This window comes from Rhinoderma darwinii, chromosome 1 (assembly GCF_050947455.1).
Source record: "Rhinoderma darwinii isolate aRhiDar2 chromosome 1, aRhiDar2.hap1, whole genome shotgun sequence".
Lineage (NCBI taxonomy): Eukaryota > Metazoa > Chordata > Amphibia > Anura > Rhinodermatidae > Rhinoderma > Rhinoderma darwinii.
In genome coordinates, this window is record NC_134687.1 from 171,204,211 (window position 1) to 171,221,684 (window position 17,474).

General features: G+C 43.5%; 1 protein-coding gene across 1 annotated transcript in view; it reads right to left on the bottom strand.

Annotated features, from left to right (window-relative positions):
- Positions 1-17,474, bottom strand: part of PDE5A (phosphodiesterase 5A) — a 325,066-nt gene that overhangs the window by 89,239 nt on the left and 218,353 nt on the right. Inside the window, exon 17 of the mRNA XM_075860590.1 lies at positions 10,271-10,334. Within this exon, the coding sequence (XP_075716705.1) occupies positions 10,271-10,334 (64 nt within the window). The remainder of the gene's footprint in view (positions 1-10,270; positions 10,335-17,474) is intronic.

A 17,474-nucleotide genomic window follows, 5' to 3' on the forward strand; every position in this document is an offset into this window, starting at 1 on the left:
GGTGGGCCTAATGCTGCTGAAACATTAGAAACACCCCATAAATGACTTCATTCACACAAGTAGACCCCACAAGGTTTCCTTCAAGGGGTTTATCATATTTTTAGACAGTCCAGTTTTCTTCTGAAAGTTTCTTGAATAAGATGGAACAAAATAAAATCAGCACTTTTTTAGCAAATGCGTCAGTTTAGGCTAGTATTTTTCACACACGGTATAGACCACGGCCAAAATTAATCTCCTTTCACGTTCTTCCACTTCTCCCGTGCATGGGGATACCAAATATGTGTGCCTTATTCACTGTGCGGGCATGTGCCAGGGCTTGGCATAAAAGGAGGCTTTTTGGCCTTTTCGGTCCAGGAATTTTGCATTTGATTTTATAGCCGCATACTGTTTTCTGGGGGGCCTAATGCTGCTGAAACATTAGAAACACCCCATAAATGACTTCATTCACACAAGTAGACCCCACAAGGTTTCCTTCAAGGGGTTTATCATATTTTTAGACAGTCCAGTTTTCTTCTGAAAGTTTCTTGAATAAGATGGATCAAAATAAAATTAGCAATTTTTTAGCAAATGCGTCAGTTTATACCAGCATTTTTCACACACGGTATAGACCACGGTCAAAATTAATCTCCGTTCACATTCTGCCACTTCTCCCGTGCACGGGGATACCAAATATGTGGCCTTATTTATCACATAGAGATGTAGGAGGGCGGAGGATAGAAGAAGATTATTTCACATATCGCTTTTTTTCAAAGCTGGTTTTACAAAACTCAACAGAGTTTCTATAACACTTCCAAAATATCTGCTCTTGAAGCAGAAATCCCAAAATATTCATCTAGGGGTATAATGGGAATTTATTTTTTGGGGTTTTCTAAAATAAGAAATTGCAGGTTAATGCAAATGGACTCTCCAGCAGATGAACTTTAGAGAATATGCAAACATGACATCCACCCCCCACCCATTCCCTCCCTCACCCTTGGAGTAAAATCATGGGAAAAATAAAAACGTAATGTAGGGCAAATATATTTTCAACAAATTAACTAAAATCTAATAATTCAGAACAGTGTGGTATTTTTTAAAACATGGCTCAATGCACAGGCCTGGTTGCGAGGGACATGAGGGACAGAAATATCGGGAATCTTTGCGGTGCCCGTCTTTTCTGCAGACGCGGCACTTTTTCTGAGGGTTGCTTCTGGTTGCTGTTGGGGGAATCCGACTGATGAAGTGTCTTTCAGTCAGTCGCGTGACATCCTCAGACTGGGGGCATTCTCGGGTGTCCTGAACATCAAAAATGAGGCCTTCAATAATTTTTTCCTGGAAATCCAGGTATGTATCTCTGCCTCTGTTTTTTTTGTAGAGCACAAATGAATTGTGGATTGCCACCTGTAACAAATAAATGGCCACCTTTTTGTACCAGGTTTTAGTTTTGCGTTTTACTAAATAGGGCTGTAAAACCTGGTCGCTTAAATCCACCCCCCCCCCATGTACTTGTTATATTCGGACACGCTCACTGGTTTGTGCTTGTCCGATGTTGCCCCTCTTTCCCTCACTGCCACTGTTCCTGCGGTATGAATCGTGCTTAGCACATACACGTCTTTGCGATCCCTGAACTTGACCGCCAGCAATTCTTCAGATGCATAAGCACAGGAGTCCCCCTTTACCATGCGCTTCCCCACTAATTGCTGTGGAAAACCAATTCGGTTTTTGCGCATGGTACCACATGCCCCAGTCCTTGCAGCATGCAAATGCCTAAACAGGGGCACACTCGAATAAAAATTATCACAGTACAGGTGGTACCCCTTGTGAAGTAGAGGCTGCATTATCTCCCACACGATCTTACTGCTGGTGGAAAGATCAGGGGGGCATCCAGGAACATTTATTGTGCGGTCCCGCCCTTCATAAATCCTGAAGGCGGTGGTATATCCTGAGCCGCTTTCACACAATTTGTAGAGCTTAACGCCATATCTTGCCCTTTGGAAGGTAGATATTGGCGAAAGCTAAGTCTGCCATGAAAGTTGAGGAGGGATTCGTCCACACTTACATTCTGCTCAGGGGTGTAGAGTTGCAGAAATAAATTATTCAGGGAATTTATTAGCGGTCTTATTTTGAACAACCGATCCCGGTTTGCATCGGTACTTGGGGGGGCCTGTGCGTTGTCATTGAAGTGGAGGAACCTCATTATTGTCTCATAACGAGACCTGGGCATTACTGCAGAATATACTGGGGTGGCTTGGGCGGGTCTTGTTGACCAGTAAGACCTAATGGAGGGCTTTTTGACAATACCCATATTTAGGGTGAGCCCCAAAAATTTTTTTAATTCCTGCAAATTGGTGGGCGTCCAATCTCTGGCATGGGTGGATGAAGGTTTCTGCCTTATATATTGCGTGGCATATAAATTTGTTTCGTGGACAATCTGATTTAGAATGTCGTCCGTTATAAATAAATGGAAGTAATCCATTTGGACAAAATTTGTATTGTCCACGGTTATGCCAGGAGTGGAAGTAAATCCGTGGATTCTAGGCCCAAAAGATGGGGCAGGTGCCCATACAAGAGCCTGGACTGGAGGGACCAGGCTGTCCCGTGCTACAGCGCTACTTGGCCCTGCGCTTTCATGTTCTGCAGTTTCGACTGCATCAGGGACAACGTCCCCTGAAGATGAACCTGAAGTGACGCTGTCATCGTCACTACCTAAAACAGGTTCCATCTCGGACGCCATCTCTGATGCGGTCTCCGACTCAGACCACAGCATGGCGTATGCCTCCTCGGCGCTAAACAACTTCCTCGCCATAACGTAACTAACACTAACACTAACTAAACAAATTTTTTTTTTTTTTTTTTTTATTTTTTTTATAAAACACACAAACTAACTGCTATATATATCTACACTACCGCTAACAAAAAAATAAACCGCTATTGCTATATATATTATATATATGTGGATATATATATAATTATATACTCCCTACCTGCCTATTCTAATAGAATAAAAGAAAGAAAGGTAGATAGATAGAAAAAAAGATAGATGGATAGATAGATTGTATAGATAGATAGAAATCTATCTATACAGAGAATGTTTTAGAGTGTAACTGTATTTTTTTGTAACTGTAACTGTATTCTTCTGGCAGCAATTCTCCCGAGTCTCTTCTTCTCCTCAAACTGAAACAATGTTTGAGGAGAAGAAAAGAGGCAGGAGATTTACTGCCAGAAAAGTCAAAATAAAACAAATGTGGTCGCTGTGATAGGTTTTCACAGCGATCACATGTTCAGGGACCATCAGATTGGTCCCTGATACTCTGCCCAGTGCCCAGAGCTGTTGGTAACAGCGTGGGCACAGGGCTGTGTGCACGCGATCGCGTGCACACTGTTTTATAAGCAGGAATGCATGTGATCGCTGTGATTGGTTGTCACAGCGACCACATGTTCAGGGACCATCAGATTGGTCCCTGATACTCTGCCCAGTGCCCAGAGCTGTTGGTAACAGCGAGGGCACAGGGCTGTGTGCACGCGATCGCGTGCACACTGTTTTCTATGCAGAAATGCATGTGATCGCTGTGATTGGTTGTCACAGCGATCACATGTTCAGGGGCCAAAAGATTGACCCCTGACATTCTGCCCAGTGCCCATGGCTGTTAGCAACAGCCAGGGCATAGAGCTGTGTGCACGCGATCCCGCGTGCACAGTCTCTGAAGTGCGGCCGTATATATACTATACGCCGGACTTTAGAGACCCTGACCGCTGGCCGTATATTTACGGCCAGCGGTCGGGAACCTGTTAAGCTACATTAACCCTTTCCTGTCACAGCCATTTTATTTGATTTTAGTTTTATTTATTTCTGTTACTTCTATAGCACCAACATATTCCGCAGCGCCGTACAGAGGTCCTTATTTACTGTCCCCATTGGGGATCACAATCTAAATTCCCTATTGGTATGTTTTTGAAGTGTGTGAGGAAACCAGAGTACCAGGAGGAAACCCACGCAAACATGGGGAGAACATACAAACGTACAAACTCCATGCAGAAGTTATCCTTGGTTGTATTTGAACGCAGGCCCCGAGCGCTGCAAGACAATAGTGCTAACCACTGAGCCACCGTTTTTATTTTTCCCTCCCCAACTTCCAAAAGCCATAACTTTTTTTGTTTCATAAAGCCATATGAGGACTTGTTTTATTAGGGACGAGTTGTAGTTTTTCACGGCACCATTTATTGTACCATATAATGTACTAGGAAACTGGAAAATTTATTTGTGGAGTGGAATAGGAAGAAAACAGCGATTATGCAATCTTTTTAAGGGGTTTTGTTTTAACGACTTTCACTGTATGGTAAAAATTGCATGTTAACTTTATTCTACAGGTCAATGCGATTACGGTGATACCAAATTTGTATGGGTTTTTTAATGTTTTACTACTTTTACAAAGAAGAAACTAACTGTTGAAAATAAAAATTGTGTTTTGTCACCACATTCTGAGAGCAATAAGGTTTTTATTTTTCTGTCTATTGAGCAGTATGAGGGCTTATCATTTGCGAGGCGAGCTGTAGTTTCTATTGGTACGATTTTGGGCTATATGAGACTTTTTTTGATCACTTTTTTTATTAAATTTTTTTGTGGGATATGAAGTGACCAAAAAACAGCGATTCTAGTGGATTAATTTTTTACGGCGTTCACTGTGTGGGCTAAATAATGGTATATTGTGATAGTTTGTACTTTTATGGACATGGCGATGCCAGTTTAGTTTTTCGCTGTTCCTGGCCGTTAGTCCCGGTTGTCAGCTGTAGTACACAGCTGACACCCGCTGCGTATCTCCCCCCCCCCCCCCGCACACGACGTGCTATTACTTCGTGGTACTGGTAGGGGTTTAAATGTATTTTCCAAATTTTCTTAACTGCAGAAAGTGTTGCAAAAAAGAAAAAGGTTACTCACCTGTTAAACCTTCCGCCGCTCCAGTTCTGCTTCTCTTGCAGTCCCCCCGGTTTTTGTTTGCTTGTGCTGCAGTGATGACTTGCTGTTCTTCCACGCACATGACCGCCAGTCACTGGCCTCAGTGTTGATGCTGGTATGTATGGCACGAGACCGATGAGGTCAGTGATTGGCTGCACCAATCACGTGGATGAACGGGACGTCATCACTGCAGGACAAGTAAACAAAGTCCAGTGGGAACCACTGGAGTGCTAGCGCTGGAGCAACAGGGGAATTAACAGGTGAGTAAGCTTTTTGTTTTGTTATTTTAGAATATTTTCTGCAGTTTATTTCATTTTGTAAAATCTTTAAATAAATTTGGTGTAAGTAGTGTTGGGGTTCCAAGCTGAACTTTTGCACCAGAGCCCATGAGCCTTCAGCTGACGCCTTGATCAAACTGTGCTACACATTAAAAGTATGTCATGAGGACAGTAACTACCCTCTAGAGAAATGTCATGTACCCCATTAGGTACATGTGAAACAGGACTGATGTAATATATTAAAAGACCTCAGGACAGCTTAAAAATGAATATTTTTAGGTATTTTTGTTTTTTATGTCTTTAAATAATTTAAGGAGAAATGCTCCATAAGACAGATTCTGTAAAAAAAAACTAACAACACATTATAATAATAATAATAATAATATTAATAATAATACACTAGAATTTCTAGTGTTTATGTGTAGTACTCCTTAGGCCCTGTTCACACAGCTTTTTTTTTTTACAAGTTTTTTGACGCGGAAACCGTGTCACAAAACGTCCTAAAATGCGTCCCATTGATTTCAATGGGAGCTGGAGGCATTTTTTTCCCGCGCCTGGAAAAAAACACTCGCGGGAAAAAGAAGCGACATGCCATATCTTCGGGCGTTTACGTCTCTGACCTCCCATTGACATTAATGGGAGGTAGAGAAAGCTTATTTCGCTGCATTTTGCCTGTGGCGCTCAATGGGCGTGAGCGAAAAACGTAGCAAACGGCATGCAGGCAGATCAAAATCTGCCTCAAAATTCCAAACTGAATTTTGAGGCAGAATTTTCTGCCTGCAAAAAACTCTGTGTGAAGAGGGCCTTACTGTATATACAGTTAGGTCCAGAATTATTTGGACAGTGACTCAAGTTTTGGCATTTTAGCGGTTTACCAAAACATATTGAATATACAGTTATAGAATCAATATGGGCTTAAAGTGCAGAATCTCAGTTTTAATTTGAGGGTATTCACATCCTAATTTGAGGAAGGGTTTAGGAATTACAGCTCTTTATTATGTAGCTGCATCTTTTTCAAGGGACCAAGGGTAATTGGACAATTATGTCAAAAGCTATTTTATGTGTTGCATGGGCTATTCCCTTATTAATCCATTATCAATTAAGCAGGTAAAAAGTCTGGAGTTGATTCCAGGTGTGGCATTTGCATTTGGAAGCTGTTGCTGTGAACCCACAAGATGAGGTCAAAGGAGCTCTCAATACATTGAAACAGACCATCATTAGGCTGAAAAAAATGAACAAATGTTAGGAGTGGCCAAATCAACAGTTTGATACATTCTTGAAAAAAAAAAAGCGCACTGGTGATCTCGTGAACTCCAAAAGGCCTGGACGTCCGCAGAAGACCACAGTGGTGGATGATCGCAAAATCCTTTCCATGGTGAAGAAAAACCCCTTCACAACATTTACTCAAGTGAAGTACACTCTCCTGGAAGTAGGTGTATTAGTATCTAAGTCTACAATAAAGAGAAGAATTCATGAGAGCAAATACAGAGGGTTCACCACAAGGTGCAAATCATTAATCAGACTCAAAAATAGAAGGACCAGATTAGACTTTGCCAAACAACATGTAAAGAAGCCAGCTCAGTTCTGGAACTGCATTCTTTGCACAGATGAAACGAAGATCAACCTGTACCAGAATGATGGGAGGAAGAAAGTATGGAGAAGGCTTGGAATGGCTCAGGGCGGGTTCACACGTGGCGGAATTTCACTTAAATTCCGCTGCGGACACTCCGCAGCGTTAATCCGCAGCGGAGCCGTTTCTCCATTGACTTTCACTTTAATTTAGCAGTGTTCGTTTAGACGATGCGTACAATTCCGCTGCGGAGCATAGGCTGCGGAGCGGAATTTGGTGTCCGCAGCATGCTCTGTCTGTTGCGGAGCAGTGGCGGACTCATGGCGGAATTTCTCCATTGACTTCAATGGAGAGTCAAAATTCCGCAATGAAGTCCGCAGATCTTATGTGTGCTGCGGAGCGTATTGGTTTTACTACCATGACATTTCTTCATTCTGGCTGGACCTATGTATTTCTAGGTCTACAGCCAGACTGAGGAAGTCAATGGGGCTCCCGTAATGACGGGAGCGTTGCTAGGAGACGTCTGTAAATAGTCACTGTCCAGGGTGCTGAAAGAGTTAAGCGATCGGCAGTAACTGTTTCTGCACCCGGGACAGTGACTACCGATCTCAATATACATGTATCTGTAAAAAAATATAAGTTCATACTTACCGAGAACTCCCTGCGTCTGTCTCCAGTCCGGCCTCCCAGGATGACGTTTCAGTGTAAGTGACGGCTGCAGCCAATCACAGGCCAAGCACAGGCTGCAGCGGTCACATGGACTGGCGCGTCATCCAGGGAGGTCGGGCTGGATGCCGAAGGAGGGACGCGTCACCAAGACAACGGCCGGTAAGTATGAAATTCTTTTACTTTCACTAGGGAAAGTGCTGTCCCTTCTCTCTATCCTGCACTGATAGGGAGAAGGGAAGCACTTTTCCCGCAGTCCGCAGCAGCTAGTCCGCATCAATGTACTGCACATTTTGTGCAGATCCGCAGCAGAATCTGCAACGCAGATTCTGTGCGGCATTGATGCGGACAGTTGCGGAGGAAATCCGCCACGTGTGGTCATGCCCTCATGATCCAAAGCACACCACAACCTCTGGAAAATATGGTGGAGGCAGTGTGATGGCATGGGCATGCATGGCTGCCAAAGGCACTGGGTCACTAGTGTTTATTGATGATGTGACTGAAGACAGAAGCAGCCGGATGAATTCTGAAGTGTTCAGGGATATACTTTCTGCTCAGATTCAACCAAATGCAGCAAGGTTAATTGGACGTTGCTTCATAGTACAAATGGACAATGACCCAAAATATACTGTGAAAGCAACCCAGGAGTTTTTTTATGGCAAAGAAGTGGAATATTCTGCAATGGCCAAGTCAATCACCAGATCTCAACCCGATCGAGCTGCATTTCAGTTGCTTAAGACAAAACTTAAGGCAGAAAGTCCCACAAACAAGCAACAACTGAAGACATCTGCAGTAAAGGCCTGGCAAAGCATCACAAAGGAGGAAACCTAGCGTTTGGTGATGTCCATGGGTTCCAGACATCAGACAGTCATTGCCGGCAAAGGATTCTCGACAAAGTATTACAAATTTTTTTTATGGTAATGTTAATTTGTCCAATTACTTTTGAGCCCCTGAAATGAGGAGCGTGTGTAGACAAATTGTTGTAATTCCTAAACATTTCACAGGATATTTTTGTTCAACCCCACGAATTAAACCTGAAAGTCTACAATTCAATTGCATCTCAGTTGCTTCATTTCAAATCCAACGTGGTGGCATGCAGAGATCAAATATGAAGATTGTGTCACTGTCCAAATAATTCTGGACCTAACTGTAAATACACTGACCCCTAAACTAAGGGCACATAAAAAATATGGAATGCTTTCTCCAAACCTTATTCAAACTGATCCATATAATTCAGATAATTACAAACATGGTAGCTTTTCTCCTTCATTATTATCTTTTTTCCCAGGAATTCTTTATTTTTGGCTAGAGGCCCAGCGCTCCATCTGCTGTCGTGTCATCCATATAACTAGAACTGTTCTTTTTTTTATGTATTTCAATGTTCTACACTTTTTTTTTTAACATCATGATATGTTCTCCACTTAGAAGTTACATTATATAATGTAAAATTGTTTTTATGGCAACTTCCTAATATACATGCATTTTCCTTAAGCTGCCCATACACTTAAGGTAACGCTGTCAGCTATTCCTCTCGAAATTCCGCATACCAATGCACGTTTGGCTTGGCCGAACGTGCTTGTGTATTCAACAGGGAGAAGAGAATAAGCCGCTGCCAGATATCTCTGACACCAGTGTATCTTCCGAGGAAACAAAGGATCGGGTATGTTGAAATCCAAGTGTATCTTCTGAGGGAAAAAAGGATCGGGTATGTTGAAATCCAACATTCGTAATTTTTATTTCCCCCCGACATTTGCCGTTGGGGAAAAGTCGAAACACCACATACACATCAGATAGTCGGCAGGTCCCGCTAAAATCGGCGAGTTCAGCCAACTCTCATTTGATGTGTATGGGCACCTTCAGACCTAACATATGCCATTAGAATTAAAAAGCTGAGTGGGACCTGTAATGCTGTAGTATTTAAATTTTTGGATACTGATCCACAGGATATGCCATAAATGTCAGACAGATGCTGGTCCCACCTCTGGGACCTGCACCTGTCTAGAACGGAGCTCCCAAGTTCCAGAAACAGCGTAGCTCGCCGTGCTTAAAAAAAATAAATTGTTAAAGAGGCTCTGTCACCAGATTTTGCAACCCCTATCTCCTATTGCAGCAGATCGGCGCTGCAATGTAGATAAGAGTAACGTTTTTTTTTTTTTTTAAAAAGAGCATTTTTGGCCAAGTTATGACCATTTTTATATTTATGCAAATCAGGCTGGCTAAAGTACAACTGGGCGTGTTTAAAGTTAAAGTACAACTGGGCGTGTATTGTGTATGTACATATGGGCGTTTTTACTTCTTTTACTAGCTGGGCGTTGTGAATGGAAGTGTATGATGCTGACGAATCAGCACAATCCACTTCTCTTCGTTAACACCCAGCTTCTGGCAGTGCACAGACACACAGCGTGATCTCGAGAGATCACGCTGTGACGTCACTTTATGCCTGGGTGTTAACGAAGAGAAGTTGATGATGCTGATTCGTCAGCATCATACACTTCCATTCACAACGCCCAGCTAGTAAAAGAAGTAAAAACACCCAGATGTACATACACAATACACACCCAGTTGTACTTTAGAAAGCCTCATTTGCATAAATATAAAAATGGTCATAAAAAAAAACAAAAAACGTTACTCTTATCTACATTGCAGCGCCGATCTGCTGCAATAGGAGATAGGGGTTGCAAAATCTGGTGACAGAGCCTCTTTAATGTAGAGCACTGCACTATGGCGCTCAAGGCTACTCTGCGAAAAAAGTGTAATGTTACATATTTTACTCAAATTTAGCATATATGAATATGGAGGCATTCTACTGTAAAATATACAAACCCGCTGTTGAACTGGCCAGGGCTTTGTTATTGCAGACAGATCACAGGCAGTCATCAACATAGCTCTGCAGGAAAAACGGGAATATTTAGGTTCAACAATATGAAAAGGTTAATGTTTTGATTGATTAACTGTAATTTATATTTTTGACCGTTTGTACAAAAAATAAGATTAACAAAGTATAATATTTACATGGATGTTAAAAAGGTTGTGCCGAAATCGATATTTATCGCCTATCGAAGATAGAACTTTACTTGGCTATCTCCATCAGTCTCATAGACTTTGAATGGAGCGGCAGCGCGCATGCCGAACTGCTGCTCCATTCAAACTCAGTTGAGCTTCCAGCGGTGGGGCCACCGGCGATCAGACACTTTTCACCCACCCTGTGGATAGATGATGAAGGTTGATCTTGGCACAACCCCTTTAATGCAATTCTTAAACTGATTTTCAATTGATGGACGTTGTTGCTCGGTCGCCACACAACGTTAACACCAAGCTGCAATTGCAAAAAGAGGCCACTGAACCCAAAAATCAAAGACGAAAAATAAAATTCTACAAAAAAAAATTAACTGTTTGTCACTACCTCTGCTCAAACTGGGGGGCGATGACATCGCAATTTTAATAAAAGATGATGATTGATGATTACTATTAAAGGGGTTTTCCCATGAGGGACATTTATGACATATCCTCAAGATATGTCATAAATGTCAGATAGATGCGTGTCCCACCTCTGGGACCTTCCACCTATCTCTAGAACGGGGTCCCCTAAACCCCATTCTAGCTTTTTGTGCTCACGCTGCCTCCCGGCAACTTACTGATTACATGGTCGGGAGTTAGGGAAACCGCGTAACTTGCCGTTTCCTTAACTCCCATAGAACTCAATAGTAGTTACGGAAACAGCGTAGCTCGCATGCTACGCTGCTTCAGTAACTGCCATTCACTACTATGGGAGTTAAGGAAACAGTGTAGCTCAGCAAGTTACGCGGTTTCCGTAACTCCAAACCATGTAATTAGGAAGTGGCTGGGAGTCAGCGTGAGCACAAAAAGCTAGGACGGGGCTTAGGGGACACAGTTCTAGAGATAGGTGCGGGTCCCAGAGGTGTCCTGTGGATATGTCATAAATGTCCCTCATGGAAATACACCATTAATGATTGCTGCTTGCTTTATTCATGTCACATCAGGTGCGTTGCGTAAAAAGTATGGAAATCCTACTTGGTGGCCAGTGGGTGAGTGAAAAGGATAGACAAGACCGAGACCTGTCCCGAGGGAACTCAGGGCCCCCTTGAAGAAAAGACTTCTGACCTCACATCATTGGAAGTAGGACTTCCAAGTCTGGTGGTAGATCAATGGCGAAAAAGGTTTGCCTTTAACGTAGTATGGATGACTCGCTCAGGAAAACCAGGAGACCGTAAAATGGCAGCCTCAACAGCCATGCTGTTGCAAGGCCAAATAGAAGGGCATAAACTAGAAGTGGAGGACGTGAACTGAAAAGTGTGGAATACGCTGGGGAGAGGAGTTGATTGGAATGTTCCTCATCCTCCCTTATTCCATGGAGGGGATCACCGACCTCAGAGCATATGTGTTGAGATGCTTGAGGTCCACAATCCGGCAAACTGATCTGTCCACCTTTGGTACTGTGAAGAGGTTGGAGTAAAAGCACTAAAATCATTGATCGGATGGCAAAGGGACGATCACCCTTTGGTGTGGGAAAGCCAGATGACCTGGAAAATAAGGAGCCTGCCCCCCACCCATACAGACTTGAGTGGGGTTGCCCTTCATGCAGAAGTGGTCCTGTCAGTTCTTTGTTTAAAGGACTGAGAATGAGGGTGCCAGGAAAGACGGGGTTTGAAGAAGGATTAGTTCTTTGCTTCTTTGCTTGCTGTAGGGAAAAGCGGGGTTGGCAAAGTTCTGAATGGCCTGAAAACAAGCCGGTTTTACTGGAAGGCCAAAGCAACTGGTCTGGGGCAAGTGAGAGTTCTTTCCACCTGTGACTTTGGATATAATCTCGAACTGTTGGCCCCAAAAAGACAGGAACCTGCAAAGGGTAGATCTGTCAAAAAGCTCTGAAAAGTTGTGACGCAGAACAGCATTTCAACCAAGCCATTCTGTGGATGGCTACAATGGAAGCTTAGACACGGAAGATAAGCCTCCCTTTTCACAGAAAAGACTCACAAAAGGTACTTTCTGGCATAGGAGAGCTGGTAAAGTTACACTAATTCTTCCTGGGGTGTCCCCGAAAGGATACCGTGGCAGAGTTGGCGGGGCAATTCAGTGGAGGCTCTGTTTGTTCATGCAGATGTGAAAATCAGTCTAACGGCCAAGCCTGCTGCCTCAAAAAAGGATCTGGTAAAGGATATAATACGGCGATCTAACAGTGGAAGGAGGCTGCATTTGTTATGGGAATAAAAGTCATCATGGCCAGATTGGAGTATCCACTGTTTGGGACTTAGGCCACTTGGAGATAGTTGGAATCTAGTGCTATAGTGCGTGCAAGCAAAATAGGTAGTCACGGCCATCCCCTGACCGGAAGATTTGTCTCTGGAGTCTGACAGCTCCATTTTAGATAAAAGGGGGGAATGTGACTCCCTCCAATGGTCGATCTGCGGTGCTACATGCCAGAGCTCCCTCTAGTAGTCAGCGTGAGGAGCTACCTTCAAATTGGAAAACTCTCAGACTTCTCAGCCAGGATGCGATGTCTATTCACACTCCCGACACTTCGGTAAAGTTTCTGTAGGACTTACTCACACAGCACAGCGTGATCTCGCGAGATCATGCTGTGCTGTGATTAAGTCCCACAGAAACTTTACCGAAGTGTCAGGAGTGTGAATAGACATCGTATCCTGGCTGAAAGCGATGTCTATTCACTCTCAAGACACTTCGGTAAAGTTAATGTGGGAGTATGTGACAGCACAGCGTGATCTCGCGATATCACGCTGTGCTGCGATTACAGCTAAAAATGAATGGAGAGAAGTGTATGACGCTGATTGGTCAGAGTCATACACTTCTCTTTACAACGCCCAATTGGTAAAAAACGCCCAGTTGTATATTAAGAAACTAATTAGCATAAATCTAAAATTGCTCATAACTTGCTCAAAAATTATCTTTTTTCAAAATAAAAACCACTGTTGTTATCTACATTACAGCGCCGATCGGATTATGTAGGAGATAGGGCACTTATAATCTGGTGACAGAGCCTCTTTAAGGTAGGGGGTAATATTTTGCAGCTGCAGACTCTGGGGGTGAAGTTACAGCACAAATCCTCTATGCTGGAGTACTAGGGGCTCAGGGCACTACAGGGTACAGGAAAACCTGGATTAGGGAGCCACTAAAGGCTAAGCGTATCCTGTGTTTCGTTTGCGTAAGGTATCCGATGGAAACAGGAGCAGCTAAGAGGAGGACCTGTCTCAGAGAACTGCCATGCAGAAGATGGAGAACGTCTAGGAAGGTTCACCTTCTCTGTGAACTAATAGGCCAAAGGGACAAAAGTAGGAACTACAAAAATGCATGTTCTTTAGCAATATGCTGGGGGGAAGAAAGAGAGCCGCCTCCAGCCAGGAAACTGGTGGGTGAAGTACAGCCTAGTAAGGAGAGAGACTGGGACTCATTTTGGAGATGTGACTGATAGGCTGTTTTCGGTCAACAACTGCAGGACCATTGCAGTAGAAAAAGGCTGCTAGAGCTGTCCACCCAAGAGGTCAAAGGGAAGAGGCGTAAAAAAGGATTTGGCCCGGCAACATGGAGTACGCTGCAGGGGGGGGGGGGTGATAGGGACACACAAATGTCGGTATTATGGCCCCAATGAAAAGAATGAAGTGTTGGCTATCTTGGGGTGAATTTGGAAGAGGGCGGTTGGTCTGGGACTTAGGTAGATGAGGTTGAGATTGGTGCTGGAAAGGAGTCTATGCTATAGTTATTCACCTTCCCTTGGATCCCCTTCTATTCAGCTCCCCGTTGGAACCAGCAGAGTCACCCCTTCAGTGCAACTCGCTCTGGTTAGAGGAAGCACTGGGGGGAGCAAACTGAAACGGGAGTCCCACTTCTCTTCTGTGAGCAGACATTGTTCACTCTGCTCAAAGAGGCATAACAGGTAGACAGCATCATCCCTGTTTCCGGCATAGAGGGGGAAAAAAACAGAAAACAAAAACAAAAATTAGGAAAAAAAATCCTGCAAAAAAGTAGAAGAGTCTGCATCCTGCGGACGCTAAGCTAAAACTGGTTTATCTCAGTGCCTGAAGAAGGGGTATAGTCTGGTAGGAGGAGCTAACAATTTTCAGTGCTTAGTGTTAGCCTCCTAGTGGCAACTATCTGTACTCAAGGTGTCTGTGTCACTCAATGACACAAGCTAAAGTCCCACTACAAAAAGTCATTGTGAAGCCCTTGCCTGAAGCATCAATGTAGCAAAATAGCAGATAATTAGAATAATTAGTAGTGACTTACATATAATACAAAACTGTATGTAAATGTAAATTGATTTTAAGTATTAGCAAAAAAATTTATGCAAAAGCCATGATATGCCTCCTGACAAACATTCTAAATACTTTGAATGGTTTTTGAAAACTCTGTACACTGACAAAGAATATTTAAAGGGGTTTTCCAGTCCCTAAAAACTGATGGCCTATCCTCAGGATAGGCTATCAATAGCTCGTAGGAGCGCTGCTTTCCCTTTATTTCTACTTGCTTACTGTGAATCGTCGACACAGATGTAGCGGTGATTCACAGTATTGCAGCTTTCTCCCATTAAAGTGAATGGGAAAAGGCTGCAATACTGTGAATCGCCACTACATTTATGTCGACGATTCACAGTGAGCAAATAGAAATAAAGGGGAAGCAGGGCTCCTATGAGCGCTGCACCCACTTCAAAACAACTAATCGGCGGGGGTACCGGGAGTCGGACCCTGACCCATCAGCTATTGATGGCAGGGCGTAGCTAAGGGGGGGCAGGCGGGGCATGTGCACCAGGCGCAACTTAGAGGGGGGGTGCCAGCGCCACCCCCTCCTGCACTATAATTGTACCTGCGCCTATAGGACACAGGTACAATTAGAAGCAATGAATGGCAGGGTACGTTCCGTGTCCGGCCATTCAGCGCCTTTCTTCGAGTGAAGCAGCGTTGCGTCGTTGAAAGGTGCTGATTGACAGGGAAAGTCATTCTGCCCTGACAATCAGCGCCCTTCATAGACGCTTCGTTCAACCCCAGGAGAACTGCGCAGAAGATAGCAGGTCTCCATTTCTGCCAGATGGCGTGGGAACGGGCTTAAGGTGGGTTTGAGTAGTTTGTTATTTTATCGTAATAAAAAAGTGTGTGGCATTATCTATGGGGGTGGCTTTATCTACAGGGGGGGCTTTATCTTAAGGGGGGGGCCTTTATCTACCAGGGGGGCTTAATCTACAATGGGGGCTTTTTATACGGGGGGCGGGGCTATATACTGGGGTGGGCTAGATGTGGAGCACTATATACAGGGGTGGGCTATATCTACAGGGGGGCTATATACAGGGTTGGGCTATATGTGGAGCACTATATACAGGGGTGGGCTATATCTACAGGGGGTCTATATACAGGGGTGGGCTATCTGTGTAACACTATAGGCTATATGTGGGACACTATATACAGGGGTAGGCTATATGGGGGCACTATCTACAGGGGGCTCTATGGGGGGCACTTTGTGTGTGTGTGGGACACGGTGTATGGTGCTATTATAATTAAATGTGCAGTGTATGGAGCTATTATATTTAGTGGCGTTGTGTATGGTATAATGAGAACTTTATCTTTATTTATAGGTGTAGAAATGTTGGAAAAGTGAGAAGCTGAAGATATCTGAGTGGCAAACTGCAGAAATGGGCTGTGACCAGAAGTAGTCATCATAGAGTTCTGGACCGGATGGAGAAAAAGAACTAGAATCTGAGACGTCACCGGTGAGTCACTTAATATAAATGTTTATTCTGCCTCTAATCCGCACTGTAGTCACTGTATGATCTGCAGCGTGATGATGGGCGGTATGATTATGATATGATATTTTGTTTTGTGAAACAGCAACTCCCAGCATATCCTTACCATTGTTCAGGCCATGCTGGGAGCTGGAAACAATTTAGTGCAAACCTATACATCAGGGGTTGCACTAAATTGAGCTGTATTTGTGCTGGTGCTTTATATATGTAATGAGCTTGGTTCTGGGGCTGTATTTATGTACTGAGCACTATTCTGGTGTTGTGTATAGAACTATATTGCTTGTAAAATGTACAAATGTTTTTATGCTCGAGTTACATAAAAAGAAATGTGGAAAAGAAATGACACGTCGATTGGTAGAGAAAACAAACATGGCGAGGGGGAAGGAGATGTCGGGAAAGAGGTTGGGGGAGGGCACCAAACGGAATCTTTGCCCCGGGTGCTGGACAACCTAGCTACGCCTCTGATTGATGGCCTATCCTCAGGATAGGCCAACAATTTTTGGGGACTGGAAAACCCCTTTAAGGAACTTACTATAAATACAGACGTACATAATGGTCATACCTACTCCTTAGGCAGTTGTAGATGTATATTAGAAGTAGTGGAACCAGAAACGGTGTCTAACCTGTGTGTTTGTGGCCTTTTTCTGTATACCTTCTGAAAATGCCTGATTTCTCTTTCCATGCCTGTTTAAAGACAGAATCTTTCTGGTGTGATGCTGGTGCTGAGCGCAGCACTCTCAGTGAATTAGATCTCACAGCATGCAGTCTCACAGAGAGACAGAGAGAAACCAACGTCAGCTGAACATCTCTCCTCCATGTCTTCCATACCTCTTTATTCTAGATGGATTTTTAAGAGATTGAGGAGGTTTCTGAGTATTGCAGAGAGCCTGCAAGCAGGGAAAATGGAACTACAAGCTGCTGGAATGTGAACAAGATGCCACTTTTGCCAAATACGATACATTACAAAGTTTCATATATTGACATTTGTACAAATTTATGCCACACAAAATTTTAAAACCAAAATATTTGTTTTAAGGTGCTATATACCTATTTATAAATATCTTCCGGGTTCTGTCTACAAAGATATCATGCTGCTGGAAAATTGGCTTCCATAAGCAAAAATGGCCTATGTATTCTAATACAGCAAGGCTACATGCACACGTTGCGTATCTTCCTGTGGAAAATACGCACCAAAAACGTAGGAAATTCGCAGGTAAAAACCGCACCTAATCGCGTGTTTTTCAATGCGTTTTTTGGCGTGGC